This window comes from Zonotrichia albicollis, chromosome 1 (assembly GCF_047830755.1).
Source record: "Zonotrichia albicollis isolate bZonAlb1 chromosome 1, bZonAlb1.hap1, whole genome shotgun sequence".
Taxonomy (NCBI): Eukaryota; Metazoa; Chordata; class Aves; order Passeriformes; family Passerellidae; genus Zonotrichia; species Zonotrichia albicollis.
In genome coordinates, this window is record NC_133819.1 from 126,184,187 (window position 1) to 126,198,944 (window position 14,758).

At 40.5% G+C, this 14,758-nt stretch overlaps 1 protein-coding gene across 4 annotated transcripts in view; it reads right to left on the reverse strand.

Moving 5' to 3' along the window:
• Positions 1-444: 444 nt before the first annotated feature.
• Positions 445-14,758, reverse strand: part of PAG1 (phosphoprotein membrane anchor with glycosphingolipid microdomains 1) — a 109,250-nt gene continuing 94,936 nt past the window's right edge. For all 4 annotated transcript variants that reach the window (XM_074553096.1, XM_014264455.3, XM_026790510.2 and 1 more), the window contains exons 7-8: positions 10,400-10,459; positions 445-8,332 (exon numbers count right to left, since the gene is read on the reverse strand). In XM_074553096.1, the coding sequence (XP_074409197.1) occupies positions 7,982-8,332; positions 10,400-10,459 (411 nt within the window). In that variant the 3' untranslated portion in view covers positions 445-7,981. The remainder of the gene's footprint in view (positions 8,333-10,399; positions 10,460-14,758) is intronic.

The window sequence follows — 14,758 nt, forward strand, 5'->3', positions numbered from 1 at the left end:
ATATTCCCCTAACACGTATTTTTTCCATTATAAAACAATGGATAAAATAAACAAGTGTCTGTATTTACAAATTCTCATTCACTATGTTCTTAGTATGCAGTATTCCATATATAAAGCAATTTTATGGTGAAGGTCATATAGCACCCAATTTTAAGTGACTCTTACTGAGGCACAATTTTAATAACTAGCTATTAGACATAATTATCCCTATAACTGGCTATTTTTTGTTGTTATTTATGGAAGTCATATCAATTCACTAATATAAAAAAGAAAAAACATTTCACTGACAATACAAACAAAAGTACCTGTCACTAAACCAAACTTCTAAACTCTTCGGGCCCAATCCTGCAGCCTTGGCTCATGAAAAGAATTCTATTTAAATAAAGTAATCCAGTTAGAGTTGCGTTTTCTGTTCGTTTGGGTTTTGTTTTTTGCTAAAAACCCGATATGATGCAAGTCCAGATCTACACATGGTGCTTACTTTAGTGCACTTACATTTGTCCATACTGAGTTTTTAATAGAACAAAAACATGTATTTAGAATTTATTAATTTCCATTCTGTTGATATGGAGGCTTGATAAAAGATAATCCAGTTGCATCATGACTTGATCCTGCCTCTCTTTGTATAGGGAATACTGAGAAGAATAAACATTGTTATCTGTCTCTTGTGAGAATCTCAGCAACTCCTCCCTTCACTGTAACCTTTTCTACCTTAAAAATCTTTCAAAACAGCTTGTCTGTGGGATGGGGGAAGTGCAAATGAAATTTAGCTATTGTTACTTTACCTTTCTTCCTAGCTGCTGCTGTGGGCTGTACCTGTCTTACCCTGACAGTGAATGCTCTTTTGTGGTTCTGAAGGTGGGCTCTTAGCACACTTTCATCTAGAAAGACTGGTCAGACTGAGGAGAAGCAGCTCACATCCCCTTCCCTGAGTTAAAGGGGTTGGGACTGTAAGCAAAGGGCCATTCCTAAGTAGTCATGCCACAGAGATGAGGTGAGATGAGATGAGATGAGATGAGATGAGATGAGATGAGATGAGATGAGATGAGATGAGATGAGATGAGATGAACCCTGCTGGAAATCATGAAGTTGGTACATACATGTAGAAACTCAGGAGCCAGCACAGTGGCTCATTTCAAAGCTCTGTCTGCTGGCAGGATGTTCTGAGGAGACTGGTTATGTGACCTTTCTCAGTCTCAGCTACAAACAGCAAATTCCAGTATCCTCAGACATGTGAGAACACAGGTTCTTGTGCTCTTAGATGTCTCTTTAATAATGCACTTAAAACATTGTGACAATTTACATCTTATACGTGTCTTTGACTGTCATGTGAGTGCTTGCAAGCTACAGAATTTCTTGCCTAGAAAGAAAGTGAAGACCTCCACAGATGCCTGCAGACAGGATGAGACTACCTCAAAACGTCAGACTGAAGTCCAGGCTTCTGAATCTCACAGGCACATTGGAAAGGTCTCATTCAGGAGTGTTAATGTGATGCAGTTTCTGTGCCCTCTGTACAACTGTCATCTTTCACTAAGGACAAAAGAGATGCTCAGGTGGTGACAGATGAACATAGTGGGGAAGAGCAGTTCCACAAATGTGAGGGTAGTCCAAATCCCACCTATGCTGAAAGTTAAAATGTGAGTTAAAACTGTTCTCTTTTTAGACATTAGGAATTGAAAACACCAGAACTGTCCCCTTTTTTAATAAAATAATAAGAGTTAGTTGTAATGTTTAAGCTCCCCTCCTCAATATAGCAGGATTAAAAGGACTGTCTTGGAGAGAACAGGAGGCATTCTGAAATCTCAAATGAAGCATCTGAAGTCAAATTACTTACATAACTTATAAATAATCTAAGCCAATTGTTGCATTATCATAAACTATAGGAAATAACATACCTGCTTTCTAAGCAAAAGAAAAAAATTGTATTTTCTGTACAAACACATGCTAGTTAAAATTAGCCAATGAATTTGCAGAGACAAAACCCTTGCCAGACTGTGCTATTATTACAATAAATGAACACCACAAATGAAAGCCAATATTTAGGAATGTGTATAGCAAGAGAGCACCACATACAGTAGTCAAGTGCAATAACAGTAAGCATCTTTACCTTTACAGAAACATCCATATTTTTAGGCACTTTGCTATCATATTTGTAGTGACTGTCCTTCTGGCCAGTTTAAAACTGAAGGTCTCCAGAAACAAAACTTCACAGCTTGTGCAAACAGAACTGTAAGATTTATATTTCCTATAGACTGGGCACAGACCAGTGGGTTTGTAATGTAAAGATAATCTGTGCATTTCTATGGAAATTGGGGTGCCAGAGCTAAAATATATCTACATTGTGTAGACACTCTTGCTGGCCTTTGGATTATATGTAAATTAAGTTTTATCAATTAATTAATGTTGTATTACATTGATTGATAATTGATAATTGAACCTTGTATTACAAATAAGTTGTCATTTTTTCTGCTGTTCAGGAGAAAAGAACAGTGCCTACTGTATGTGAAATCCTAATGCACTCCTGGAAAATCACCACATAGGCAATTAATTTGTTTAATAAGTTTTGTAAGCCTGGGATATTTTATGCTGACCAGCCAAGGGGGTTGTCTCTCCTTGAAGAAAGGGAACCCTATATTTTTAGTTCTGTGATGTTTGCAGCATTTATCTTTAACATAATCCTGAACACATGTTGCTTGCCAGCAGCAAGGGATATATGGTATATATATATTTTCTTTTCTAAGGCTGGAGGCTGAGATCTGCTCTGGCCATGACTTCAGCCACCACCCTCCCAGAAGAGATGCTACAAATCAACTTCAGCACCAGGACATGAAATTGTATTAACAGTAATTATGTTCCCTGCTCCCAGGAAGAGACCTGCCCTTGAAAGCCTTCAGCACACCACCAAAGGAGCATCTGTCAGGCTAAGCATCTTTCTGCACTCTTCTGTTTTGCAGCAGACTACCACACCAAATTACTTGTGAGAGATGTAAAAGCCTTATTCAGGCATACTTCAACCTCAAAAAATAAAACTCATCTGAAATAACTGGTTATTTGCCTAAGAGCAAGAGCCCCTCACTGGAGTGTGGTCCAAATTAAAATGTTTGATACAGCAACAGATTTCTTACAGTCACGTGGCAAACAAATGTATATGCACAACAGGAGACAGAAATAAAGTCCTTGAGCTGGGGTATGATGTTTCCAGTCCCACAGTGCACAGATGAAGAGTCCTGTCTCTGGCTGCTCCAAGCCAAGTCCCCTGGCCTGAATGGCTGCTTTTAAACACCTGTGTCCTGGCCTGGGCAGGGCTGCCACATGAGACGAGCAAGAGACAGGGCAGCACTGCCAGCTTTTGTAGTCAAGAGTAGCACAGTTAACATGCAGATCTGGAAAGCAGACAAAACCAGAGAGAGCACTCTGTGTCACAGCTTTACACATGCAAACCATTTATCCAGCATTTTATAGAAGCACCATTGAGAGGTTGAACTGAGAGCACCGCGTACACAGGATTGTGTTCAAACCAGAGGACAGGAGCTGTTCAGGGAGCCATGGAGAAGCATGCAGCCCCTCAGGATGGATTCCTTGAAGGCACGATGGATGAGGGCTTGGAGAAAAGGCAGCTGGTCATCAGCCAGCTGAAACTATGGGGATGAGCCAGCTCTGGGTTACTCATGAATATGAATCCCCACACCTACTCATCCCTCACCCCATGGATCCTGCTACATGTAAGCAAGCCTGCAATTTATATGAATAGAAAGACTGAAGCAACAAATTGTTCACAGTTGACATGAACACCACTTCCCTGAATGCTCACTATTGTAAAAGCTAGGTTCTTCAAAAGAAGACTGACAATTCTTATTGCAAAGCTTGGTCATCATAGCTACATTACCTGGGCTTTTTTTTTAGTGGAGGTTTGTAAGTGACTATTGCTATTGTAGGGCTAACTGAGGTCTAGTGAACTGAGTTAACATGAAATGTGTCTCTATAAAGATGTTTCCAAGTTGGGACAAGTAAACATTGGGGTTGTCCCTTTATACTTTTGAGTTAAACACATACAGTATGGAAAAGAGTATGGAATTACTAGCTACTTTGTAGAAAAGGCACTATAACTGATCTAACTGTGGTAATTAGGTACATGCCCATGCTATACATATCTGCAAAGAATTTATTTCTCTCTGTGACTGAGAAAGTTATTCTACACTCATGGTAGAACAGGATGACTGGTTTACATATTGGATTAGCACAGGTTAGGTATGTGGTAAGAACAACTTTCATGGAAGACACAGATTCGTGGAAGAGATGTCTCAACTGCATTTCCTGTTTTCTACCAGTTCCCAGAGAGAAATCAAAAAGACCTTTTCACTAGTGCAGTTATATACACATTACAGCTTCTGTTGGCCTTACTGTGGCAATTTGCTGTGAGATCTTATTGTACAGTTGTGCCAAAAAAAGGAAGCAAAGAAATAGACTGTGAATCTTCCCAGAAAACATCACCAGGTAACAAACACTTCATTTTGGATGTTGAAATTTTATTTAGGGATATGGTGAAAGAATTAAAAAAAGCAGTAAAGAGACAAGTAGAAGAAACTCCCTTTTCTTTACAGTCAGATGAATCTCTTTGGGGATTACTGCTGGAAAAATCTTTCTATCAAATATATTAATGAAAAGGAAGCATTGACAGCAGCCATAAAGGAACAGGTATTACTTCTGGGAAGAGAGAACTACACCAGAACATTGATTCATTGTCAACAAATGTAAATACTCACTTACCAACCTTGGTCTGAATTCTAAAACATTTTAATTTAGTATTAAACTACATAATGGTGATTGCAGGGGAGTTATGGACTCCCCCATACATCCTTGTTCAGGAGGGTAATTATTTTTTGCAGCTTTTAAGTCCAGTGTGTGTGGCTCTCAAGGCTGAGGGCAGATACACGTGCCAAATGCAGCAATCCAAAATGTGAATTGCTTCTCCATGACACTGGGGTCTGATGAACCATTAAAAGGTTGTGACCAGTCTGAAAGTAATTGAAAGAGGAAGGAATGTGCCACTGCCACAGCACTGCAGACATGGTACCAGCTCCCAGTGCAAGGCTGTAGGAGACAGGTTAAAAACAGAAAACAAAGAAAGAGGAGAGGGGGAGGAAAATTTTTCTTTCACTGTGTAAAAGGGAAGCCCAGGGGGTCTCAGGAGCAGTTGTCAGAACAGAGGAAAGAAAGGATGGAAGGACTCATGTCCCTTCCTACAAAGCAACATTTCTGATCTGGCTGTGAAAGACAACAGAATGACTGGACAGTCGTCCAACACCCTTTGACCTGCTGGTCTCAATGGTGGTATTTCTAGAGTGCTGTTTGCTTTTCTTTTGCACCTTGAAGTTTTACAATCAAGAATTCAGTGCTATTCTTTGCTATCAACTGACATTATCTCAAGACATCTTTGAATTGGTCTTGAAATTGAATCTAGTGAACCTGGCAAACCTCATGTTCCTACTGTCTCCAAAAGCAGTCATCCATGTAGAAGGATAACTACACCTTGAGATGCATTTGGGAATACCAGGACTTGAGGTATGCCTGCCACTAAACTGCAGGAGTCAGACTGAGGACTACATATATAAACTGGTACCCCTGAGCAAGGAACAGACAGCAAACACATAGTTAAAGACTAAAGAAATTCTTCAGACTTAGCATGACAAATATTTTGAAAAATGGTGCATCTTATCTTTGGCCTTAAACAGTGTGAAGTAGAAGGAGAGAACATTCAAAGGTGAACTTCATGAATTCACATTCAAGGAAACAGCAACAAAAACTTTTATAAAGGGAAAACCTCCAGAAAGCAGAACCACAGTCATCCTTAAAAAGCACTGAAGTGGAAGCAAAGGGTTTGCTGCAGCTGTCAAAACATGGCAGCATGGTCAAGAACAGGATGGATGTGGAGTGGTCTGAACTGCTTCTCCTTCAAGGATGAGTCATAGATCAGAGTGTGCTGCACTGTCACACAAGGTCAGGATCCACAAAGTTTGAACCACCCTGTGGGCAGAGGCTGACTGCACAACTGCACTGCTCCTCAGAGCAAACTTGCAGGCAAAGCCTGTAAATCAGCACACTTCTTTCAGTTATGAAGCTATTTCTAATAAATGTGTGCAACCAGATCTATGCTTGCTCTTTATAGTACCAAGTCATGTTGAGAACTGACCAAGGATCCGGGAAAGGTTCAACCTTCAAAACCCAGTACCAATTGAGCTGAAAGTAAACCTGTTTTGTTTACTACAGAATGAGCCAACCTCAGTTTATGTACTGTTTATTTTGAATTAAAAATAAACTGCTCTTCAAGCACATGCCAGATATTACGTATGTGAATGTTGCCAGCTTGGACTATAACTTATACTTGTGTCCAAATTACAAGTGTATGCTTATATACATGGGGATATGTGCACATGCATGTCACACAATGCTAGTTCTTTACCCTTGGACTATTCTTGTACCATTGTACTATTTATTGTATTATTCTTGAAGAAAAAAGGTACCAATCCAGTACCTGCTTATTTCATCCAAGCACTGTACGTCATTTTTCACAGTAACAGAATAATTCAGCATTTTTGAAAAGCCAGTGGGTTTCAAACTGTTTTTCAGAGGCCCGAGTAGGTCTTGGTTGCCCTCCTGCTCCTTTTAGCAGAAGAACAGGAGGACCAGTGGCTCTGCTCCTTTTAGCAGAAGAACAAGGAGGACCAGTGGCTATGCCTGACTAAATCCCACTGTCTCTTTTGCCTCTTTTTTGCCCTTTGGCAGTGTTCTTTTACATAGACTCCATAATTTTAGCTTAAAAACAGCAAGGCATGTTCCATTTCCCTGCTCAAGGAGACAGAAAAAGTCAACAAAACAACCCCAAAGCAATTTTCATTTATCTACTTTTGAAATACGAGAAAAAAAAACCAACCAAAAATCAAGCCCAAATAAAGAATGGGATTCCTCCTGTTACAAATCCTAGTAAGTTAATCTATAAAAACTTCGAAGATGAAAAATATGTTGTAAAAAAAATGTATTACCCACTGAACACAGTACAGAATTTTTCCTATATAAGAAATTAGACAAACATTAAAATAGTTAAGTCTTTAAAAAGGGCAAAATTCTGCAAAAAAATTCCTCAACACTACTAAGGTTAGATTACACATTATGCCAATGCATTCAATTGCACAATTTTTGCAACATGACAATGGTCTGGGGTGTGTGTGTACATCTTTATGTCCATTTGAGGGAAAACAGTGCAAGAATGCTAAGGGTGACCGTTGCCATTTTAAAGGGATATTTCACAAATAGTCAAACAAAACCCCTACAAATACCAGTACACATCTCAAATACTGAAAGTCACATTCTACAGCCCTTGACATAAAAAAAAAAAAAAACAAAAAAGAAAAAGCCAGCAGAATTAATTCAAGTACATTTAGAGTCAGTCCCCTGTCAACTACTGTTGTTTCACTTTAGTTGCAGTGAAGGTGGCCAGAGCTCCCCAAAAGACACAGAAGTGAGTGAATCTTCCCGCAGAGTAAGTCTGAGTTGAGGTACAATTATCCGTGGTTTGCTCAACATTGCAGATGCCAAAACTTGAATGAAAAATTATGCTTGAAAAACACTTAGAAGAAAATTACATAAAATAATCTCTTAAAATGAGAAGCTAGTTTTGTGTAAAGGTAGTCTTTTTGGTATGTAATCCTATCAGGACAACAAGCATGGCACTCCTTCCCAAATTACGTTTGCATTGGAGCTAATAGCAATAAAGAAACCTTTACATTTTCCTGGTCATCTTTCTGACCTGATGTACCCTTTCCCATGAGCCTTGATCCATCACCCAGAAAAACCAGCAGGTATCACACCCTGGCTGAAACGTACATTGCTTCTTCACAACTTGTGTTCCACAGGAAAAGCACTTCCCCCTCCATGTTTCATTGTCCTTTGGAAATAACAGGGTGGAAATCTGCTGCAGGAGTGGTTAAAGTCTGGTGAATTCCCTGTGGTGCTGCAAGTCCCCTATGCTCTCGTAGTCGCTCTCTCCTGAAAGAGCAGTGTGGTTTGTGTTGGGCACCACCAAGGTCCTGTCCTCCTCCTGGCTCACTGCCTGGATAGCTTCATAGTCCGGCTCCAGCTCCCCGTTTGCTCTGTCTGCTGGCTGAGGCACAGTGGTGGAATTGAGGGCGTTTTCAAAGTCCTTCACACTTGCATAGAGGCCGCTGCAAATGGACGGGGACCTCTGAGATGCAATTTCTTGAATGCAGGTGTAAGGAGAATCCAGTGCCTTGATGGCCTGTCCCGGCTTACTCACCGATGAGTACATGGCTGAGATCTAGGAAAAGGAGACACCTGCTGAGTATGGAGCATGGCATAGAGCTTGTGCACCAGTCTGTACCCTTGCACTACAAGGATGCTGGTTATTCAAGAAAAGACAGGAGCTTCTGATACAAAGATATCCATTCTAAAAGGATATGATTTTTTCCTTGGAAAAAAACCCCCAACTATTTCTTACAAATCCTTCCTTTTCTGGCATGCATTTTTAGATCAATTTTCTTTAAAAAAAGACTGCCTTATAAAATAAGTTTATAAATGCAGAACTTCCTTGAATATAAAACCCTGGTGAGAAAATTAGGACTGGGCAAAAGGGAATGGCTTTGTAAGCAGGAGCTCTTGCAAGTTTTACTACGGTCCTGGAGTCAATTTAGATTCAACAGGGAGAGAGGCATCAAAGGGAGGATCAGATTGAACTGCTGTAATGAAGGATGCTGTCTGATCCTTAGGGCTTTAAAAATTATTACTGTTACTGTTTTTAATGGTAGTGGCTACTTTTCTGCTTTTAGAGACACTGCAATAGAAGAAGAGTTAATTAATAATTAATAGTTAATTGTTTTTGTAGGCAGGACTAAATAGGCACCAACACATGTGAAGACAACATTAAAAATCTGGAGATAAATTACTCAGACCAGATAATAGCAAGTAGTGCCAACCCTGATATGCAAGGTCTGTTCTGTTGACTGCACTTTGCCTACAAAGAAGGGCTGCTTCTCAGGCATTGAGCATGTGAACTTTAGACTGGAGACTGAATCCTCTCAGCTGTAAACAGCAGAAAGGGAGCCAGCATTTCATTCCTAACTAAAAGTTTCCTCTGGTGAGGTGGTACACTTCAACAAGTGCATGAAAGTGGCCCTTCACGAAAATGTGAGGAGAAGCCCACATCCACACGTCCCTCTGTTCAGGGATTACCTGGGCTGTTGCCAAGCACAGGAATCAGTCTTAATTCCCTCTCCCAGGCCAAATGGATCCTAGCCCTTGCACAAGACAGATGGCAGAAATTCCCTGCACAGCTTCTCTGGTACCCAATATCACAATGCAGCATAGCTCTTTCCCAAGCATGCAAAGCCATTCTGGGTTTGCATCAATCCAGTTAAAAGATTATTAGCATAAAATATCCATTAGCATAAAAATGTCCATTACCAATAGGCAACACAGACTGAAGCAGACAAACCAGACCACTTCTGATAATTCTGGGATTTTTTGTGTGTGCGTGTTTGTGTGGGGCTGGGCTTGGCTGGTTGATTGGTTGGTTGGGGTTTCTTTGGTTTTGGTTTGCTTTGGGGTTTTTGGGGCCGGTTGGTGTTTGTTTGTTTGTTTTGGAGGGAAATCATCTTGAAGATGGCAAAACTTTTTACTTTTTACTGATTTCAGCTAACAAAAAATGGCTTTTCTGCTCATCTGTACTTTAACTCTTCTCAGTATCAGATTACATTAACCCACTTCAAGGTCAGGTTATTCATTAATGGCTGGGAATGCTTCTCCCAGCAGAAGGCATTAGCTCACCTAGCTCATTGCCAAGTTTGTGTTTAGTTTTATGTCCAGAAAACATATTTATAAATGGCATGTGTGTACTGGAGATGATCACAAACAGCCTTATTTATGTTTAACTTTTCTCTTTGTTTAACTCTCCTCCATTTATCTGACCAACAGACAGTTGGCCATAAAGAACACTTTATGTTCCAGTGCTTTTATTGTGCTTCAGCTTACTTCCCAGAGCCCCAAACACTTTGCATGGGGAAGCTGGAGCATATGTTTCAAAAGGCTGCTGGTTATTCTTCTGGAGAAGGTTTTGTCATCCAAATCAAGAAATTACCCTAACAATCAACTAATTGTGGCCTCCTATTGTTTTCTGACACCATTTTTAACCTATGGGCCTGATACAGCCATATGTTGGAATACCTCTGATTTTAGGAATGGTTCTCTGTGCAGAGAACCCTGGGCTTTCATTTTCCTTTCACACAAGTTTCACCTTTCTTGGATTCTGCTTAATCACCCAGAGCTTATGCTAATTTGTGCCTAAAAATTGGTCTCTGGTGAGTTACTGAATTTCATGCAAGAAACCTACCTCATCTTCTGTTAGAGATGGATCTTCCTCTCGAGACTTGTAAGACACTGAACTAAGCCTCTGTAAAAAAGGAAGAAAGAAAGGAAATAAAAGGCTCATTACCCATCAGCAGTGTGAAATCTATAACAAAACCCTCCCATTTTAATCAATACATTATATTTTATGGTCATTTGCTCTCGAGTTCCATTATACATAGCTAATACCCCCACAATTCAGAGTACTTCTCTGGAGATTACAGCCCTGAAGCTGGTAAAAATTTTAACGTATCTGCTGTTATCCTGACCTGAAAAGGGTAAAAATAATGTAATGGTTAAAAAAAACACTGCACCACTGTATCCCTGCCTTTACACCCCTTATGAAGTCTCTGCAGAGGCTTCTGAACAATTAGAAGTCAGCTGTTGTGATACACCAGTTGCCCTTTCACAGGATTTTCAGATACACTTTTAGATGACAGAAGAACAATACTCAGCTGACACCTTCTGGATGATTGTTACCCTTCATTCTGTAGATCCTGGTCGTGCTGCATGGGAGAGCTGTCCTCTCCACCCCTGGGATGCAGTTCCTGCGCAGAGGTGCTCAGCAGCCCAGCCTCACAACCACTCAGACCTGCTGCAGCCCACCCTGAGCTGGAGCCAGGTCACACAGCAGAGTCACTGAAGGATGGAGGGCTTGGTTTGCTATCAAGTCTAATTTCAAGCATCTAAAGTGTTCTGTGTAAAACAGGTCATGAAACATCAAGGGAAAAGCATTTTGCTCTTACGAAAATCATCTTCAGATCTTTACAACAACAAAGCCCTGCTGGTGCACAGCAGCTGTGGGATGGCTCCTCCCTGGGCCAAGAAGGCTCTGCTGGACTCCTGCTCCACAGTGATTCAGAGGAAGCCTTCCAGCACTGTAAAAGGCTGTATTTTGGACTTTCACAAAACTTCTCCAACTAAAATACTACATACCACCTTCAGTGCAAGCCAACACGGAGGACTAGAGCTATTTTCAGCACAGTTAATAAAATACTACTTCCAGGCACACAACTTGTTTTCTTTTTTCTTTTTTTTTTTTTTTTTTTTTTTTTCTCAGAGGCACATTGTGATAGATTCTTTCCTCCTTCCATTTTCTTGTTGTTTTTACTTCTGGTAACTACCAAACTTCAGATTCCTGGGCACTTCTGACAGACCCTGGCCCAAAGCACACTGAAGTTCTGCCTGCTGCACCCAAAGAGCTTCTCTCACACTGACAAGCTCCCTCACTTCTTTCTCACTGACTGGAGAACAGTGCTCTTTAACCTGTGGTTTGTTTACTCTTAAAAAAACCAACCAACCAACCAACTGAAAAAAAACCCAAAAAAACAAAAGAAAAAGGAAAAGTTCAAATATATTTTGGCCTTGCATTAAATCTGCTTCACTACAGCAACTTAGTTTAGTCCTTCCTATCTGCATCTATTTCTGCTGGGGAGTAAGCTACTAATTTCATCCTCACACATTAGAACAAGCATGTGCTCGTAAAATTCTCCAGTGATTTTTCTGCCATCAGTGTGTCTATAAGCACCAGGTGTCAGGACCCCTTCTACACTTTCCCACTCAAGTACTGATAAATACCCCAGGGTGTTTGCCATCCTGTGCTGTTCCCTGATACAGCATTCTTTCTTCTAAATGTGAAGCTTGTGACACATCCGTTTTGGAGGATATTGTTATCTTGGAAACTTAAATCCCACTTGCCCCTAAACATTTTGTACCTAGCAACATTTTAAACTATGCTGAAACCTCAACAGTAGCAACACAACATGTGTCCTTATTTGCCTTCCACTTTCCTTTTGTTCCTCAACAGCACTTGATATTTTTCTCTTTGGCTCAGCTGCTGCTCCTGACTTGGGCACAAGAACAAGGGCATTCTCCTCTGGTGCATTTGTAAGAGATGCTTTGCTCATCCTCAGGCTGTGCAAGGCTGAAATGTCATGGCAGCAGCCAAATGGACACACAGATAGCACTTCTACCCAGAGTGCTCACTCTGGAAAGACCTGGGTGAAAAAGGAGATTCATACTTCTTTTTTAAATAAAAGAAAGAACTAAAGAAATCTATTCTGCTTTTTTCTGTTTTATTAGAAGAATGATATTCAAGGTTTTGCAGGTGACAGAGGCCTATAAGAGGCCTTGTGCTGTTAAAGGTGCCTTTCTTCCCAAGTCTTTCCAAAGGATTTGGCTGGGTCACAGCCAAAACCCTGTTTAGGTAAATTTTCATCTGTTATTGCACACCTGGCTCTTACAAGGATGCCTGGTAGTTTTCATGCTGTTATATACAGCAATGGTCTCTGGCTTGGTCTACCTAGTACTCTCCCAGACTGAAGCGCTTCAGGGACTGGCATGGGCTGGAGATCACCCTGGCTGCATTCTTTTAGACAGTGAGAGAGCTTGGATACAGTCTGTTCTCTCAGCTGGCAGGTACAAGCCTTGGTTACACAGGAGCCTCCCTGCCTGTCCCTTCTGTGTGCCCTCATCGTAGTGAGGGAGACTTGCAGGACATACACACAACATCTGTCTTCATCAGGGCCAGGGCAGAAGGCTGAAGAGTTTGGGATACAGATGTCATGCTAAACAAAGCAGCTGAGTAGACTCATAGCAAGACCAAAACCAGAAACACCTATGGGGTCTAACTAAAAGAGTTATCAGTGTAACATACACTTCCATGAACATGTTGGTTCTGGTCGCCACATCACAAAACCAGGCATTGCTCTGCTTTGCTTGAAGCAGCAAAATACAGGGAGAAGCTGTCATCATCACAACAGAAAAACAATCCCCCAGCCCCCTCCCCACACAATGCCAACAATAATGACATTTATATATTCCATCAATTACCATCCCCAGCTCTGCTGCAGCTGTAGCTCTCAAGGACAGGACAGGCACACCCGATGCATAATGCATGTACCCAGCAGAGTGCACAGCCATGATCTGATGCTGCCCAAGATTGAACTCAGGGTGCCTTCAGCTCTGAATAAATTTTAATTAGACAAACACCTTTTTTTCTGGCACTTAGGGGACTGCATGTGTCATCTCTTGATTAATCCTTCAAAACCTGAACCATTTTAATCAATTCCCACTCCTGGCAGTTACTGACACTGCATACACGGTGTGCTGGGGAGCTACAGAGCAGCAAAGGCTTTTCCTTTGTATTGGTGCCTGGGAAGTACAATTGCTTTCTGCTAGTCTTTTCACACCTGGCAGGAAAAATATCACTTTTACACTAAGCTGTTTATCTAAAAGTTTAATTAGAAATTACTTATGGCTGGAATGTGGGAGGGGGGAATGTTTCTGGATTATTGTTGACAGTCACATCTTAATTTCTTGCTGAATGAGCTCATTGTTGTAAAAATGTGCACTGAAGAGTCTAGCTAAACAATTTTTATACTGCAAGTCTTCAGTTTATTCGTTTAGACTATATTGTGCTTTACAAGTTACATGGTTAGTTATTTATTTAACAAGATACTCTTCTGCCTTCTTCCTGGATTACTGAAATTCTTCAAATAAGAGAACAAACAAAACCAAGTAAAAACAAACAAAACCAAGTAAATCACAGCTCTGCTGTGATTTTTCACTTAAATTTTTACATTAAAAAGTCACATTGCATCTTAAGAATTTTTTGGAAATTTTCATCAATACCTACCTAATATTATTTGATGACTTGGACACCAAAAATCTCCTAAACCTTTCATTCACAATTAATAAGAAGATATTGAAACACTCAAAAATGCAAACTCAACAGTTTATGAAAAGTCTGCAATGATGTGAATGCATCCTTAAAATGACTTCCAGTAAAAATCTACAAATGGGAAAAGAAACCATTGAAAATGTCATAATTCTATATTTCAAGGAATTCACCACAACTTGTTCCTAGGGAGGAAGCATAAGGTGCTGAGAAAACTTCACTTTTGGCTGTGATTTCAGCACTTAGAAATTCCTTACACTCTGTTTATATGTGACATGCAGGATTTGACAAATATAAAAGCGTAGAGCTGCAGTCTCTGTCTCTTTCTATCCCTCTCTCCTACAGGCAAAGACAACGTCAGTGCCTAACACTTGCATAGCTAAGTCAAGGTGGCCCAAAGAAAGAGGCACATCTAAAGTAAGGACATCCCCCAAGGATGCCCCCCTCTCCTTTTTGTAAGTTGCAGTTTCATGAGAACAAAAAAGAACAATATATAGATGGTGACAGAGATACTGGATGTCCTTTGTAATAGCTTCCACAAGTATAATACCATCAAACAAAGAAGCAGAAGCCTCCTATGCAATTCCTGGATAATATTTGGGAAAAGCCTTTTGTACTGCATAGCTGCAACTATCAAAAATACAGGCAGCAATAGAATGAGCATAT